The sequence below is a fragment of the Glycine max genome, chromosome 4 (genome assembly GCF_000004515.6).
Source record: "Glycine max cultivar Williams 82 chromosome 4, Glycine_max_v4.0, whole genome shotgun sequence".
Classification (NCBI taxonomy): Eukaryota; Viridiplantae; Streptophyta; class Magnoliopsida; order Fabales; family Fabaceae; genus Glycine; species Glycine max.
Window position 1 is genome coordinate 44,738,958 of NC_016091.4, and position 16,927 is coordinate 44,755,884.

The 16,927-nt window shown below is 33.2% G+C and overlaps 3 protein-coding genes across 5 annotated transcripts; 2 read left to right on the plus strand and 1 right to left on the minus strand.

Moving 5' to 3' along the window:
- Positions 1–339, plus strand: LOC113001493 (LIM domain-containing protein A). Its single transcript, XM_026128354.2, has one exon. It carries the CDS (start codon positions 14–16, stop codon positions 281–283), a length of 270 nt encoding a protein of 89 aa, XP_025984139.1. The 5' UTR covers positions 1–13; the 3' UTR covers positions 284–339.
- A 2,350-nt stretch (positions 340–2,689) lies between these two features.
- LOC102666446 (pre-mRNA-splicing factor sap114-like) lies at positions 2,690–3,307 on the minus strand. The gene has a single exon (XM_006579252.1). The coding sequence runs from the start codon at positions 3,305–3,307 to the stop codon at positions 2,690–2,692; it is 618 nt and encodes a 205-aa protein (XP_006579315.1).
- Positions 3,308–3,464: 157 nt separating this feature from the next.
- On the plus strand, positions 3,465–10,076 carry LOC100812167 (pachytene checkpoint protein 2 homolog). 3 transcript variants are annotated; one of them, XM_014774803.3, is made up of 15 exons: positions 3,465–3,600; positions 4,101–4,410; positions 4,495–4,558; positions 4,657–4,769; positions 5,045–5,112; positions 5,351–5,454; positions 5,577–5,681; positions 6,316–6,405; positions 6,511–6,586; positions 8,312–8,381; positions 8,466–8,536; positions 8,705–8,795; positions 9,316–9,443; positions 9,581–9,709; positions 9,796–10,076. In XM_014774803.3, exons 2-15 carry the CDS (start codon positions 4,314–4,316, stop codon positions 9,934–9,936), a joined length of 1,347 nt encoding a protein of 448 aa, XP_014630289.1. In that variant the 5' UTR covers positions 3,465–3,600; positions 4,101–4,313; the 3' UTR covers positions 9,937–10,076. The 3 variants fall into 3 exon arrangements, with proteins under 3 accessions (XP_014630289.1, XP_003522403.1, XP_040870859.1); XM_003522355.5 differs by having other exon boundaries at positions 3,485–3,621; XM_041014925.1 differs by having other exon boundaries at positions 3,490–3,614.
- The last annotated feature ends 6,851 nt before the right edge of the window (positions 10,077–16,927 follow it).

Sequence of the window (16,927 nt, forward strand, 5' to 3'; positions counted from 1 at the left end):
CACAAAGAGCAATATGTTCAGATCCGGAGACTACCGCACCCACGTTTCAGAAGTTGAGAGGGAGTCTAGTACTACTGAATTCCCTAATGCTTATGTTTCCCTCAACAAAAAGGTTGTTTACGAGGAAAGTGAGCATGAGGGATCCCATCACCACCACCTCTTCCATAGGCATCACCACCCTGAGACTCGTGAGAGTGTTAAGGTGGTCGAGTATGAACAAGTGCCTCAGAGGCGTGTCGGTGAAGTTGTCTACGAAGAGAACAGCAGGACAGTGTGGCCATGAATGGCTTACTAGCTAGGGTTGAACTTACTATGATGTGGCCATGAATGGCTTACTAGCTAGGGTTGAACTTACTATGATGTGGCTACTTTGCGAAGCAGGCTACCTAGCTAGTATATGAAAAAATCATCTGTGTGCTTGTATTAAATAAATTCCTGCTGTTATAATCATATATCATTTCAATTTGTTGCTATATATCTCTCTATAGTGTACATAATGCGTGTGCTATATATATAGCATGCGATGATTAATTGTTTTTTCAAATTTTACCACCAAGAATCAAGACCTTCACGGATCCTTCAAATATAGCAGAATCAATCGCGACCCAAGTGTAACCTAAACATATAGCTTTTATTGATTTCTCAAAACTTATAAACAACACATTTTGGATCGAATCACAAAAACATTTTTATTGAATTAAACCACATTTTGGATGGGATTTTGAAAATCGGTCTAATTTAATATAATACATAATTTTATAGGAACGTTTAACTTTGTTAAATTATTATAACACTCATATTTATATAAATAGGTCATTCTAAATTATTATTCCAAATAAGTTTTGTCATCCTTTTACTATCATCATCTAATTAAATCTTATTATTTTAATATTTTGAGTTTATTGATTTGTATAAGCAATTATTTATGAAATTACTTTACTGGTGTATTTTAATATTTTGACCATCCATAATCTTGTTATCTAATCTGAGTGAAGTAGCAACTTCCTGCAAACATTATTATTGAATTTGCATTTAGCTCCTCTAATATATTAAAGAGACATGTAAAATCAAAAGATAAAAATTTATGGGAAAAATATATTTTTAGTCCATATTGTGAAATTTTATTTTTAGGTCCTGTAGTTTCATATTTTCATATTTTCTAATGCAGTTCCTGTATTTTTGGAAAAACTTATTTTTAGTTTCTCCTTATAAATGGTATTATTGTCATTTTCTACATGACAAATAAATTACATTGTATATATACCATGTGAATTCATGAAAGTAACGTTCTAAGAAACAAACAAAAAAAAAATAAAAAAAAAAGACGTAAGAACAAATATGTAATAATTATTAAAGAATGACAATGGAAACAAAAACAAAAATGGAATCCTTCAAAATTATGATTCGATGTGTTTGGAGGAGATGTACTAATAACTTTTTTTAAAAAAAATATATATAATTTTTCACATCATTTTAATCAATTTTGTTAAACAATATACTCTATTATTAATCATTTTTTCCCCAAAATCTATCTATTATTAATTTAAAGTGAGTTAATTTACAAATTTGTCATGTACCATAATAAAAAAAATAAAAATTATACCAAATCTAAAATTCTCGTGTTACGTAACAAATTTGTCATATGATTGACTATCAAATTAGTCAATCAAAATTGATTTAAATTTGATTGGATGATTTCTTTTCTTTAAAACTAATCTTATCTATGAACACTCTTACATATGATTTTAATTTTTGTTGAGACTGATTCAATCGTTTGTCTTGAGTCGGATTTGAATACACTGATTTCAACATACTTTTTAATCACCACTAATTTAAATAATTTACTTATTTATTGTGCATGTCCATATCTAGTTTTGGGATAATTATGTTAATTAGACATGCATATTATTTATTGAATTTTCCAATGATTGATCTTTGCCTAATTAACCATTTGTAGTGAAGTCTCTTTTACGAATTACATTTTTTTTCATTTACAAGCTCCAATTTGAAATTTTGGTCAAGGTATCAAAGTCAAGTTTCACTCAAACTATTGATTTATTGGTGATCCATATCATTTTGTCTTTGGTGTAACTAAGAGATATATGAAACTTCTTACTTACCTCTAACTAATTTTTCTCTCACCCATTTTGAGGTAAAATAGTATCTCAATTGCAATTTCATACAAAAATTGAGGGTCAAACCCTTATTTTTAGTTCAAAGACTCAATTATTGAACCATTTATATTTGATATCTTATCTAAAAATAAAATCTCAATGTTACCTGAAAATAGTTGTGTGTATCAATTGTGTCGGATCAAATTTGGTGAAACTCATACTTCAAACTTATCAAAATTATACGAATTGAGTTTGATTTATGTCTTTTTTTTTAATCAACCCAATCCAATCTAATTAGAAAACGGTTTGATTTGGATTACATCACTTGGTCTAAAAATTTAAATATATTTTAAATTTCAAAATATTTTTTCTTAAAATAAAGTGAAATAAAAAGAAAAAAAAATGACTCATCGCACTTGTTCAAGTCCACATTTTATTATATTTCAACGCCTGGACATTCAACCAGGTCTAGGGGAATGGATTCCCTTAATTTATAATAAAAATTTAAGTAAATAATAATCTTAGATTAAAATTAATAATTAAGATGAATTTTAATAAAAATTACTCTTGCGGTTTTACTTCACATAATTTTTATAAATTGAAGGTGTTTTAACAAAGTGAGGTTGCCGAGGGAAGAGGGTATTGTTCCGGTGAGGAGGTTGCTGACAAGCTTGAGGGTTTTGAGGCGGGAGAGGGCAGCGAGGCTCGCCGGAATGTCGTCGGAGAGGTCCTAGCCGGAGAGGTCGAGGTGCTGGAGCGTGACCATTCCGGCGAGGGAGTCCCAAATGGGGCCCACGAGGTTGTTCTGGGAGAGGTCGAGGATGACGAGGTTGCGTCACGCCGCAGCAACGACGGCGGAGAGGGTGGAGTTGATGAGGTTGGTGGTGAGGTTGAGGGCGGTTAGGGAGACGATGCGGCAGAGAACGGCGGGAAAGGGGCCGGAGAGGGAGGCGAAGGGGAGGCTCACGGCGGTAACCGTGGCGGTGAGAGGGTAGCAGGTGACGCCGCGCCACCGGCATGGGTTGATAATAGGCGTGATAGGGATCCGATGAGTTCAAGAAATTGAACTTGGCATTTCCTGTGTTATATGCAATAATCCTCTTTTCAAATTCTGGACCATTCTTGGCGACGAACTGGGAGGTTTTATCAACAATGGTCCTAATGTTAGGAGGCGGATGTATAATTCCAATCATTTTGGTGTGGGTGGCGTCGGAACAGGAACAGAATTTGATTTGTTCTGCTCCTCATTATCAATCACTTGAGACTCAAGGAGAGAACCTAGATCTCCATCAGAGGGACTGGCAATATAGGTAATGAACCTAACATGATGCAAATCACTGTATTCATATAAAGTGAAATGAAAGAAACACCAAACTAGCCTCTTGCCCCTGCAAAAGAGAAATCAGTGAAGGAAGAAGAGCATCCAGTCAATAAACTAGCGGCGCTACAAAGAGGGAAAGAAAGGAAGCGCAAGACCACCATAATAGTAAAAACTCTAAAGTAAATAGTAAGTTTTGTTAAAATTTATCTTAATCATTAATTTTAATCTATAGTTATTATTTGTTTAAATTGAAATTTTGCGATTTTCTTTTTTAATAAATTGAGTGGACCCATTCCCCAGCTCTAGACAATCTAGCACTTATACTTACTATATCATTCAATCAATATGCAACATGAATTTTCTTCCTATTCTCAAAATCTTTTTTAACTTACATACATATTTAAAGAATTCCATAGAGTTTCTGTCACTAATAACTAAAAAGATTGGCTCATAAAAAAAACTAATAACTAAAAAGAATATATTTTTTAATTTTAAAAAATATTCATACATCTATATATATAATAATAATTTTAATATCAATGAGTCGAATTTACGAGTGAACAAGTTTAAAAACTAAAATTTATAACCTAATCTTGTATGTTCTAGTTGGATTGAATTTGTTCCAAACAGTCACAAAATCTAACCCAAATCATGAATCATTTTAGGTCCAATAATTCACAAATAACCTGCATCAGTGACTGTGAAAGTGGAAAGTGGAAAGTGGAAAGCCATTTGTGAAGTTGTTTCGAATGCAATAGTAACGTGGATATAGGGTTTTTCCCGCTCATTTTGAAAGAAAACCCTGGCTGATTCCATTTCTCATCTTCTTCCCTCACTCCCACAAAACAAAAAATTAGTTGCGACTTGCGAGCAACAAAATGAGTGTTCCAATGGAGACGGAGCTCTCAACCGACCAAAACGGCGCTTCTTCCCAACACTCACTTTCCGTTCCCGAGGACAAAGTTCTTGTCCCTGGTACGCTCCCTCTCACTCTCTCTACCCTATAAATTCTCATTTCTCACCTTAATCTTTCTTAAATCACTCTAATGTTGCTTCTAGTCGAGGTAACCCTAAAACTTTCCAGCACAGCTAAAATCGACGACGTTCGTTCCGCCGTTGAGGGGTAACCCCTTTCTCTTAGCTAAATTGCATATTAAATGTGTGTGTGTGTGTGTTTTTTTTTTTTACAAATTGTGATTTTCGCTATTCTCGATTTTTCAGGATGTTAGAAAAGAGGAGTTTGAGCTATAACGATGGACCCATTCCGGTGCCTCTTGATGACGCGTTTCTAGCAGATAACGTGCAAAGAATTTGTGTTTGTGGATGTGATACTGGTATGTGATTTGTTGGTTTAGGGTTTAGGAATGGCTAGAAATGAAACTACTGATTTGATTTCTTTTACTCTTTTTGTTTAAATCTAAAATTACATAATGACTTTGGTTTCTTAGCGAGTTGAATTGATTGTTTTAGCAATTTGCCTGAAAAGATAGCAGATTGGTGTTGAAAGCACTAGAATAAACAAAATTTGCCTCTTGATCTTTCGAAGCAATAAATTTCCTCGATATCTACTTTGCTTCTCTGATTCTAATGAAATGTATTTCTTTTGTAGATGAGGGGATGCACAATGATAATGTTCTTTTGTTCTGGCAAGTCAAGCCTGTTGTACATGTCTTTCAGGTGATACTGCTGACTTGATTTTATTGCCTTTGTATAAGTCTCAGTCTCTGTTTTCCTTTGTTGCCATATTCTTTTTTGACTGATATATTCATTGAATTTATGATCTTATGAGTATGAAAAAGATAGATTTAGCTCTTCTAAATTGAGGAGGGTGCACTTTAGAAACTAAAATACAGTTTTAACTATTCTTTGGAATGTGTAGCTCTGATGTTAATATTTCTTTGTCTGAATTTGTCAGCTTAGCGAGGAAGGGCCATGTGAGGATATAAGCTCTGATGGCCAATCTTCCAGCTTCAATGAATGGATTCTTCCTGCAAAAGAATTTGACGGCATGTGGGAAAGGTTTTTACTTTTCAGTAGTTTATGCTTTTCCTTGTCTTATTCTATACTGTTATTATTTTTCTAATGATTAACTATAAATTTCTAAATCATTTACCCTGCACTATCAACCACTGTGTTTGCAGCTTAATATACGAATCTGGTCTAAAGCAACGGTTATTACGATATGCAGCAAGTGCTTTGCTCTTTACTGAAAAAGGGGTTGATCCATTCCTTGTTTCATGGAACCGGTAGGAACTGGAAATATTTATTTAGTTATGGTCTTCAGTTCTGAAACTGTTTTACAATTGCATGCATGATCTCATATTCATGTTCATGATCTTGCCTGGAAGACAATAAGCATAATGGTTCTTCATGATATACTAAGCAAACTTTGATTTCTGGACATCTGAAAAGCAACTTATTATAACTGATGATTGAGCTTGACATTTGTTTAGAGACTTGCTTTAAATTCCTAGAAGAGAAATAGTTTACAGTGCATGGAACTATAATAAACAAAAGTTTGTTGTCAAAATCTTTATTGAATTCTTTGCAAACCTTAGAAACTAACAAAAGAACGAAAGGAATGAAGGTGAACAAGAACATTCTGATGGTGGACCTATAGTTCTTGCTCTTTTTAGACTCTGACTCTGCTGAAAGTGAATAATTTAGAACTTAATGATATCATTTAGGCTATTTTCTATAAGGAAAAGTTAAACAAAAGCATGTTTCTTATCTTCTTTTTTTATCAGTTTTAATGCTGTTTAATTAAAATTGCTTGGAGAAGCAATAATGGGTAGTTGAACTATAAACTTAAGTGAGATGGTTGAAGTCATTGAACTATGAACATACATTGATATTTTTGAAACTTTTAAATATTTGCAGCATAATTTTGTTACATGGACCACCTGGGACTGGAAAGACGTCGTTATGTAAAGCATTAGCTCAGAAATTATCAATTCGATTCAATTCGAGGTGCATTAATATATTATCAATACTTTTTAAATAGTCTACCAATATTTCCCAATGAAACCAAGTAAAGGGAAGAATAATTAACTTGCCTGCTTTTGCCCTATTCAGATACCCACAGGCCCAGCTTGTTGAAGTGAATGCACATTCTTTGTTCAGTAAATGGTTCTCTGAAAGTGGCAAGCTGGTATGTATATATGCTTTTATGTTTTTGACTCTTTCTGTCTGTCATGGATTTGCTTACTGACTTCTCTATAATTCATATTTTATAAACTTAATTGCATATTGACTTCAATAATGCTTTCATTGGTGACTTTGGTAATCAAGTTTTGTTGCTAGTTCCTGCCATGTAATATCTTGAGGCCTAGAATTCCCTTTATTTTTCGTTGCTTCCATGAAGTTGATATCAAGTTAGATCAAAAGATTGGTTGACTCTAGCTAGGAACACCCACTATTTGGTAGCATACTAGCATAGAATTGCACTCTGGAGATGTGAAATTCTTTCTTTATTCCTAAGGATAGGGGGAAAGAACCAAGTCTTTTCGAGTTGGGGAAGTTTTCAAGATCTTTTCCTATATCACTGGAAAAAAAATATTCGTATGCTATTATACCTTCACATGATGGATAAGGATTTTCTGCTTGATACATTTGCTAGAGCAGAGTAATCATATCTAGGAAGTAAACTTAATTATAAACATCTTTTCTCATCTTTCACCTGGACTTAGTAGTATTGTTTGTGTGATGATGAGTAATATTTCTGACTTACCTTGGGAGGGTATTTAGTGAAAATAGGTTCATTTTAGGATCACCTTCTCAGGGCAAAGTAGAGTTCTTACAGTGCACAAGGAAAAGAAAAGAAAAAGCAGAGTTGCAAACTAGTGCTAGTATTTGTAGCAAAAACAAAAAGACTTGTGACCATCATCTTTGCTGTTTTGTTGCTTTGGAAAATTGGAATTGTAGTATATTATTAGTCAGGTTTTGAAAGCCAGTCTGGACTGTGGAGTATTGACTGTGGACTTCTTAGACATAGGGTTTGCAAAATGAAAGCAAGCAGAAGACTGCTTGCTTTGTTAGAAGATGATGCTGGATGTGGATGGTTTCTTTTGGTGCAGGAATCTGGGTAGTAGATATGGATACAAAAATTTAACAAATTGGGGTACAGATATGATTAAAAATAAAAATATAAACCAATAAATAATTGGAGCAGAATATAAGATAAATTATACAATGTCCATAATTTTAACGCTAGTTTTTATAATTATAGAATACTAAGTGAATCAAATATGTTAGGATTGACATAGGTGAAGTAGCGGTTGGTGGCTTGTACTTAATATCTGTTCATTGTGATGCATAACGTAGAGTAACCAAATGTATACAACAATGAATTTGCAAAACAAAAACAAGTATACCCAATGCCTATTGCCTATCCATACTGGATAAGTAGTGGTGCCACAACCATTTAGGAATAGCCATGTTGTGGTGGAAAAGTCTCCATTTTTAAAACATGGAGAAGCTAGGCAATTAGTTGGTCTTTAACTGAGCTGAATGATGTTGTGTAATCCTTGTAGTTGACCTCGCTTAGTGAGATAAGGCTTTGTTGTTGTTTGTAGAGAACCTGGGCGACTATGTTGCAATTTTAAGCCACTTAGATTGTATAATTTCCTTTTAGTTTGAAACTAATCCTATGTTAGAGTTATTAACTGAATAAGTTCTTTCCCTTGGCTATAATTGAAGAGTCCCATAATTATTATTGAGTATCATTTAACTATATTAAATACCAATATAGGAATTTATGGAATTTTGAATCATGGAGATTAATAAGCCAACTAAAATGATGCTTTATACTTACTATAAATAAACTGTTTTTGTATGGTTAATGAATGCATAATTGTGTTTCTTTGTTTTCTACTAGGTAGCGAAACTTTTCCAAAAGATTCAAGAAATGGTAGAGGAAGAAAGCAATCTAGTATTTGTATTGATTGGTAAGGCATAACATGATAAAATTCAACTTATTGCTGATGTATTATTCTCATAGGTTGCTTGAGTATGTGCTTATGATCCTGCAGATGAAGTCGAAAGCCTTGCCGCTGCTAGAAAAGCTGCTTTATCTGGTTCTGAACCTTCTGATTCTATTCGGGTAAAATCCTTCCCATCCTATCTGCAGGAATAAACTCCCTCACTATTTTCTGAAAGTGTTTTAGATTGTTGCAACACCACAAATGTATTTCAGAGGTATTGGCCATTTGGCCTTTATTTTTGGGTGTTTGTGTTTTAATACAAGTTCAATCTGAATATGGGACTTTAGGTTGTCAATGCATTACTAACTCAGATGGACAAGTTAAAATCATCGCCAAATGTGATAATTCTAACCACCTCCAACATAACTGCGGCTATTGGTAAGCCTTAATTTCTCATTTATTCAGTTTTGTGGCTTCCTTTTTAAGTTGCGGCCTGCCCTCTCCCATAAATTTCAAGTCAGATCTGTTTAGCTTATAATATGTCAGTCTACTTTATAAGCGAAGATCTGTAGATGTAGCTTTACAATATGAGGAGGTAGTGAATTTCTTTATTTATCATGATTTGTGTTTCATGGTGGAAATTGGTAGCCAGTACCATGTTTAATTTTTTTCTTCACTAAGCACCTTTTTTGGGCATCAAAGTCTAGTTGCAATTAAATAAAGCACGGACTTTTTGTTACCAGCATAATCACAAATGATACTATGTCCTGATCTGAAATTGGCATCACCCCAATATAAAACAGATCACAACAAAAGCGTTTTTCCACTAGGTGGGAACATCACTCCCCTCAAATTTCTTGCTAAATAGTTTATTCAGTATCCATTTCCTCTATAAATTTCATTTGAAACATATGATTTAAAATGTGCAGATCATATAGATTTTTCAATTTTATTGCAGATATTGCTTTTGTTGATCGAGCTGATATCAAAGCATATGTTGGTCCCCCAACTCTTCAAGCTCGGTATGAAATATTAAGGTCCTGCTTACAGGAAATGATGCGTACAGGGATATTGACTAGTTTACAGGTGCAGAGAGTTCTCAATCTTTACAAATGATGCATGAATATTCTAATCTTGATTTTGATTAAGACATTAAAAAAGAATCTTTATTCAGATTCAGATATTTTGGCTTGATAGTCTTATGGCTAATCATACTTGGTTAGGATTGTAAGAACGCCATGCTTCCTCATTACGCTAGTGCGAAAGATAGGTTGAACACTCTAGATTTTCATGAGGACGCTACATTCATGCAACTGTGCAAACAACTACTTGAAACTGCAGAGGCATGTGAGGTAGGAAAAAATATTTCTTGTGGATCTTGAACCTCAATCTTTTGGTTGACCTTTAATCTTAACTGTTGTGTTTGATCTGTTTACAGGGAATGAGTGGAAGGTCGTTGAGAAAGCTTCCATTTTTGGCACATGCTGCGCTTGCAAATCCTTTTGAATGCAACCCTATTAAGTTCTTATGTACAATGGTAGAAACAGCAAAGAGGGAGCGTTCTGAGCTTCCTGACTAAAGTAACTAAAATTTCAATTGAAAATGTGTAAATCAAAAGTGTAACGATTGCGTCTACTGCATTTTAGTGCGATAAGTGTTGATAATGATGCAGCAGCAATGTTTATTAATTATAAGCATTTATCAGAGCTTAGTTACCTAGTAGCAGAGATGAGTTAGGATTGAATTAGTTGTGTGATTTAGATTGTTTGAGGTTAATTATATGCTCAATTTTCATTATCACTTATTTACCAAGAAAAAAAAAAGTAAATTAGGGAGCTTTGTGGGGTACAATAGTACAAAGAACGTGTTATCATAAATTACAAACAGGAATGTTAATGACACTAATACAATTGCAGTTCACTCTTTTATTGATTATAAAATCAAGAGTGAAATTAATTAAATAATGAGTGAGACCCGTAAAATTGTGGTTTTTAATAAATTTAGTCAATAATAGAATTTTTAAGAGTATTAAAATTGTGATTCGGGACCATTTCCCAGCTAATCTGTGATACGTAGTTACTTTTTTCAGTTGACCAAAAAAATGCCAATATAGTTTAGCTTAGTATCTTTTTAGTTTGGGTAAAATTTTCAGTTTTCAGTTAAACTCAATTATACGCAGTATTTTTAAGCATTAAGTAGGACTTTTATTGTCATTTCCTAATGCTTAGGCCTAAAGTTGAAATCGGCACACTCTCCTTTCGCGTCTCACTTGGAGCAACAATAGAGACTACTTAAAAATGCAAGTTCCTAAATTTCCCATTATACTTTCCTATAATTCATTTTTTTCTTTATCTCTCCCCTACTGAAACACTTATTTCATCTCATTCATCTATCTTCTCTTTTTATTTCTTTCTTAGTTGTAAGAAAAATTATACCAAAAAAATATCGTATAAATAGATTTTTTTTTAATACAAATATCCAATAAATGATTGAGTACTCAAACTTCTCTGGTCTACTTGTGTTCCTGATCCCCTGCTTATGAACCAAGGACTACCTGTATAGGATTCGTGTTGAACAAACCGTCAAACCAAATAGTGTATGAACGTTAGGCTGACTTGGCTTCTCGTGTGCTACCCAAAATAGCAAGTGGAAGCACACCTTGTATGGTTGGGGACGCCATGGCTACTATTGGGTTAATGTTAATTTGTAGTCTTCCGGAATGAAAATTGCCTTTCACGCTAAGTTTTGATATGATAGCCATTTCCCGTGAAAAGGACACGGACGTGGCAAGCTAGATAGTAACCCTAGTTTTACAAAAATTAATTAATGTAAGCTAAATATTAAATACAATGAAAACCTTCTTTTTTCTAACTATATAAGAGAGAGTAAGGGGATTTAAAATCTAAGCTTTGATTACTAGAGAAGAATATAGATCCTTGATATTGACCACTGAATAGATCAATGAGTATGAATAGATCCAAACTGTTTTTTAAAAAAAAATTTCAATTCAAAGACAACCACCTCAACAAGTATTTGACAATTTGGTAATGAAAGTTTTACATATCCCCTACAAAGAGAAATAATTGGCAAGGGGATTTAAAATCTAATCTTTACAAGAGAAGTTTATAGATCGATCCTTAGTAGCTCAACTTACCATATTGGATACATATAGTACAGTGCAATTTTTCACTTGCTAATATATAGCTACCAATACCTAGCCTCGTAAAGAATCAGATAAAGTTCATACCGGCCACAAGGAAGTAGCACACCCTTCCTTTTGAATCTTGAATAATAAATATGTCATCATATGGATCCCGAGTCTGAGTAGATAAATTCTAATGATCGGATCAGATGCGAAGTATTCATTATGGCACATGAAGAGATCCATATGTTATTGATCGAGTTTATATGCATGCTTTCACTTCTCCTTCACACTATTTTCGTTTTCATTCTTAATTCAAAAAGAACATTCTTTAGTTTGATGCATCAAGTTAAATTAATTTGCCCGCGGATACCTGTATAAATAAATTGGGCCACTTACGTTGTAAAGACTTCACTAAAGCACATATGGTTGGCGCAAATCATTCTTCAATATTCTTAAAATACAATTTATCTAACTGCAAGATTGTACTTAAAAAAATGTTCTCGTTATTAATTATTGACTTCATCCATGTGCAGTACTTCCTTTTTCTCAATCGTTTATGTTTTTTTACAACTCCACAAGAATGCTATCACTGACATGTGCAGAGACATCATTCTCCCCCACAAAGTATTCACTATTCACCAATTCCATATACACACAGCAGGTTGGTGAAGATCACTATGTGCAAAAATCTCTTTAAAAAGTTTTCAGACAAGCCCCACATGCTGCAGGAAGCACTTATAAGCAAAGGGTTTGAAAAAAATTAAAAATTTATAATACTTTTCTAGACACTACCGACCAAAAGAAAAAGGAAAGAAAAGCCAAAACTTGAACCACCATAGACAAAGACCCGTTCGGGGAGGGGTGCAGGCTTTGACACAACTTGTTAACTTTGCCAACAAAAAGAATGCTTCAATCTTCAACACCCTTCACTGTCTATAACCCCTTTCTCTGCTTTCCCTTTTTCTCCCTCTTGTGGAAACGTGCCCGCACTGTACATTAAAGAGAAAAACGTTTGCATGCGGGAATATATAACATAGGCTCTCTCTACAACACTATGCGTGCATCACAATGTTTCAGTACACCTGCCTCATAGAGTTGCTTTTCTGAAACTACATATATATACTAACATGATCTGTAGTGTCTTCTTATTTATTTACGTACAGGACAAAATATATTTTTGTTCCTTCTACTTTGATCAAATTTGGTTTTAGGCTTCATAATTTCAAGTTGAACCTTATACTTTAAAAAAATAGGTGAATTTAATCTTTATTTGATCCTTTAAGTGACATTTCACCGGAACTAAATTTACTTATTTTTTAAAGTATAAAAAACAAATTAATCAATTTGAAAATACAAAACTAAATTAAAATTTGAGAAAAATAGAGAAATTAAAATCATATTTTTCTCCTTATTTATATGTTCACACAAATCAAAATGTCTCCATGTTCTATTTGTTTCTACCACATGGGTCTTTCCCTTGTCGTCTCTCTCTTCCTCCTTTTTGTTAACCATTTTGTTTTGCTAAAGTTCAATGATGTCTTCTATATACTCTCTCAACATCTTCCATGTCTTCTTCACCTTCACCTCCGTGACAATTCACGCACTCATCTTTCTCTTGAGCAAGATAGCATAAAGTGGCACTGCATGCCTTGTTCAACATGGGAAGAGTCTGCAGCAGAGGTTTCCTTAATCTAGAGATCTCTTTTAGCTAACAGCAACCATGAAATGGAAGGCCTAAACTCCATCCATGGGGAATTATGCACTCCTGGTCCGAATGGTTTTTACTTCTTAGTATATTGGTTTCCTTTTTTCTTCCCACTTTTTTTTTCATGGTGTTTTGAAGAATGTGCAACCATGCATACAACTATATGCAGCTAGTGCGCTATAGCTTGGTGACATGCATGTTGTGAAGTTCATTCAGATTTTTTGTGTACCTTTACTGTTAGGCTATAGCTTAACTTGCAGATGAGTGAATAGCTAGATTACTAGTTCTGAATAATGGTTTGTGTTGAGTTGAAGTGTTACCATACCTTGATTAAGGTTAAGGTATGAGAATAGTGTAAAAGCGTCGCTTGCTACTGATTTTTGTTTAATAACATTTCTATATTTGTTGTAGCTTCTTCTTTTTCTTGCTATTGATCTTTTTGTGCGTTTCAATTATTCCATAATGTGATAAATATTTTGATGAGTTTTATGACTACAGCCATTAATTAATACTTGACACCGTTTGCTCATACCACCAAATGAAGTGACGTGGTTATGATTAATTATACTTTTCTTGTATGGCTATATATGGCTAGTTGTTTTATATCCATGACTGATAATAAAAATGAGTATAGCTCCTTTACAAGCTATGTAGATCGCACATTTTGTGAATACAAATTAATAAAATCTTCAGGGTATGCAGTGCAATTAAGAAATTAAATGAAAACTTCAATTTACATTTGAGATATAGTGTTTACAGACTTCAGATTATTAGGAGAATATGGCTTCAACTAAGAGAGCTAACCTTACCTATTATGCATGGGAAGTGAGTCAGTCAGAACTTCCTCTTTCGTTGTGTCTAGGGTAAGATACAGCAGAAATATGTTTACAGTTTTCACTCCATCTTGTGAGAAAAAAAGAAAATCTAAACTCAACGAAACAAATTAAGTTAAGGGTACTATGTACGAGCTAAGCTTGAGCAAAGATACCACAATAAGTTGCAGTAATGTGTGAATTGTGAAAGCAGTACTTTGAGATTTGACATAGAAGTTAGGGACAATGCCAGATTCCTAGCTGATTCATTAATTTGCCTTTTTTTCTAGCCTTCTAGCTAGGTATGAATCCCAATAGACATCATGATCGACCTGTGTTGACTCTTGCGTTCTAATCAACCTACCATACACTTGATTTGAATAAATTTCAACTAAAACTAGCTTTTAGTGTTGATCGGTGGACAATCAAATAGTATATAATGAGTTAAAGGAACATTCACTTTCCTTTTGCTTTTCTTTAATCATGAAGTGTTTTGGTCGACTATGGTTATGTGTGCCGAATGTGCCTACTGAATCCTGGGCAGGCTCCACATACGAGATGCATACCCTATACTCAAACCATGATAAAGCTCATTTTTAACAGCGTAATCATTTGTGTCTTTGGTTTTTGTTTTTTTATGCTTTTCTATTACCTTAATCATAACTAGAAACTATAAAGTGTCAATTTGGGCACGGCGTTCAAAATAAATGGGAAATCTGTTCCTATATTTGGGGCACCATTTTCATGCTTTATTTATATACTAATGTATGTATCGAATGTTAATTGGTAAAAGAAAAAAATTACATAAAAATGATTTTTTATGTAAAACTTACTCATTTCATTTTACATAAATTCTTCATTGATATATAATTGCTTTTTTTTCAAATAGTATTTTGATTCTATAATTGATGCAGACATGCAAGGCACTTGTTAAAATTCTTATTTTCGTATTATGACATGTCCTGGGCATTAATGAAAATAGAATAGAGTTTTGCATTTCCTTCACTGTGCTTGGTCGATCTATACTAAATTACATATGATCTGTTGCCACTTTGATTAAAAGTTTTCAGCTTAGATTTTTTCTGTGTATCGGAACATATACATGCCATAATCAAATGAACTGTCTAATCTATTATTTTAGCTTTAAATGTGTTACTTTAGGTTTTGCTAATTATTGATTATTTATGCAATTGATACAAGTTGATGCCGATAAAGAATTGTTCTTTAGCTATAATTGGCCGGAGAAATGTTAGATGGTATATGTAAAATTCATAACAAACCCACTTATTAGTAGTTTGCCTAAGTTTAAAGAAGACAATGATATGAGAAATATATTTTTCATCTTATGGGAATTTTGTTAGAAAGGACGGATTGAGTTATATGTAATATTTGATTGATCTCCAGAAAAAATCTTTATCCTAACACGTGAATCAAGTTCCACAGAAGAGATCCCTGTCTTTGATGAGTGAAACAAAGGTGATAACTAGCTTTAATGAAGATATATAAGCCATGACAACCCATACAAATTACCTAGAAGCAATGTATTTGTGATACAACTCCTCCAGCCAGGTTAAACGTACCTTGAGTCCTACTAACGATCATAACATCTGCCTCTTGCTTTGTCGTAATGCTAACCTCAATCATCAAGAAAACTCTATTCACCTGTTTGCCGATGGTCGCGATCGAGGTGGGCGATTAGGGTGCATGTTATATGAAAATATAATAGACCAGATGCATAATCAAAGGTGATGGTCATCTTTTTAACTGACAAGTGAAAGAAGGATGTCTCCTAATGCCACCTCTCAAGAAAGACATTCATTACTTAATTATTTATTTTTTCCTCTACTAAAAACTAACTTACAATTATACTTACCTTCATTTAAAAATTTACAAAAACATAAATACAAAATATATATTTTACTAAGTTCATTAATTTTTATAATGAAGATTTTGCTTCTTTCCTCATTATCTTACATAAACAAGTGACGTCACAAATGCCAACATCCACAATCAAACTCAAAATCCTTCACCCACTTATACATTTTATGCTTAATAATGTTTTCAGTCCTTTAAATTTTAGTCTCTCAAATTTTTAAAATGCTATTTTTAGTCCCTCCACATAATTAAAAACTTACTCTAATTAGTCACTCAATTCCACTCTAGGGACTAAAAATGATTTTTTATAAATTTTAATTGGACAACTAAAACAAAAAATATCTTAAATTTAAGTGATTAGAAATATATTTAAGCTTACATTTTATTTACCTTCTTATTTTCACCCTTCGATTACACCATGCCTTGGTGCATAGTATAGTCATATATCAATCTTTTGCATTGTCTATTATTGGCCCAACATTTTTCCTACCATCTTGTTAACGTCAACTCTAGTTCAGAAAAAGACGAACAATTAAAAACTATCTAAAAATTTGGCCCGACTGAAAATCTACCCACATCCATCCAAATTGGAACTGCATCTACATTAAAAAAAAAAAATCATCTCCAAGTGTTAAATATGTCATATCCCAGTTTTACTAATTACTGTTAGAAATGACAATGGGCTGGTCCATTGGATCCAACTCACCTCTTATCTCTTAAACGGATCAACTCAACCTGACTCACTTAAAGTTAATTTCATAAAAAAAATAATCTGATTTAATCCATCATGGATTGTGGATTAAATAGGTTGGCCCATCAAACCACCTAAAATAAAATAAAAAATATTTGTTTTTCTAAAAAGCAAATTCAACAAAAAAAATCAATTTTGTTGTGTTATATAAAATCATGATTATGTTATGTTAGACAAATTATACACAAAAAAAATCACAATTTTATTGTGAAGAGAGGGAAAAGAAAAAGGGAAAGGAGAATAAACAAATGAAAAAAGGAAAAGGAAGGATGGAGTATTTTG

Bases quoted from the DNA above. Each gene is read 5' to 3' on its own strand.
- LOC113001493 (XM_026128354.2), top strand. From the start codon at position 14: ATGTTCAGATCCGGAGACTACCGCACCCACGTTTCAGAAGTTGAGAGG.
- LOC102666446 (XM_006579252.1), bottom strand. From the start codon at position 3,307: ATGATTGGAATTATACATCCGCCTCCTAACATTAGGACCATTGTTGAT.
- LOC100812167 (XM_014774803.3), top strand. From the start codon at position 4,314: ATGAGTGTTCCAATGGAGACGGAGCTCTCAACCGACCAAAACGGCGCT. The intron at 4,559-4,656 runs GTAACCCCTTTC...TCGATTTTTCAG, and splicing joins GTTCGTTCCGCCGTTGAGGG to GATGTTAGAAAAGAGGAGTT. The intron at 6,406-6,510 runs GTGCATTAATAT...TGCCCTATTCAG, and splicing joins TCAATTCGATTCAATTCGAG to ATACCCACAGGCCCAGCTTG.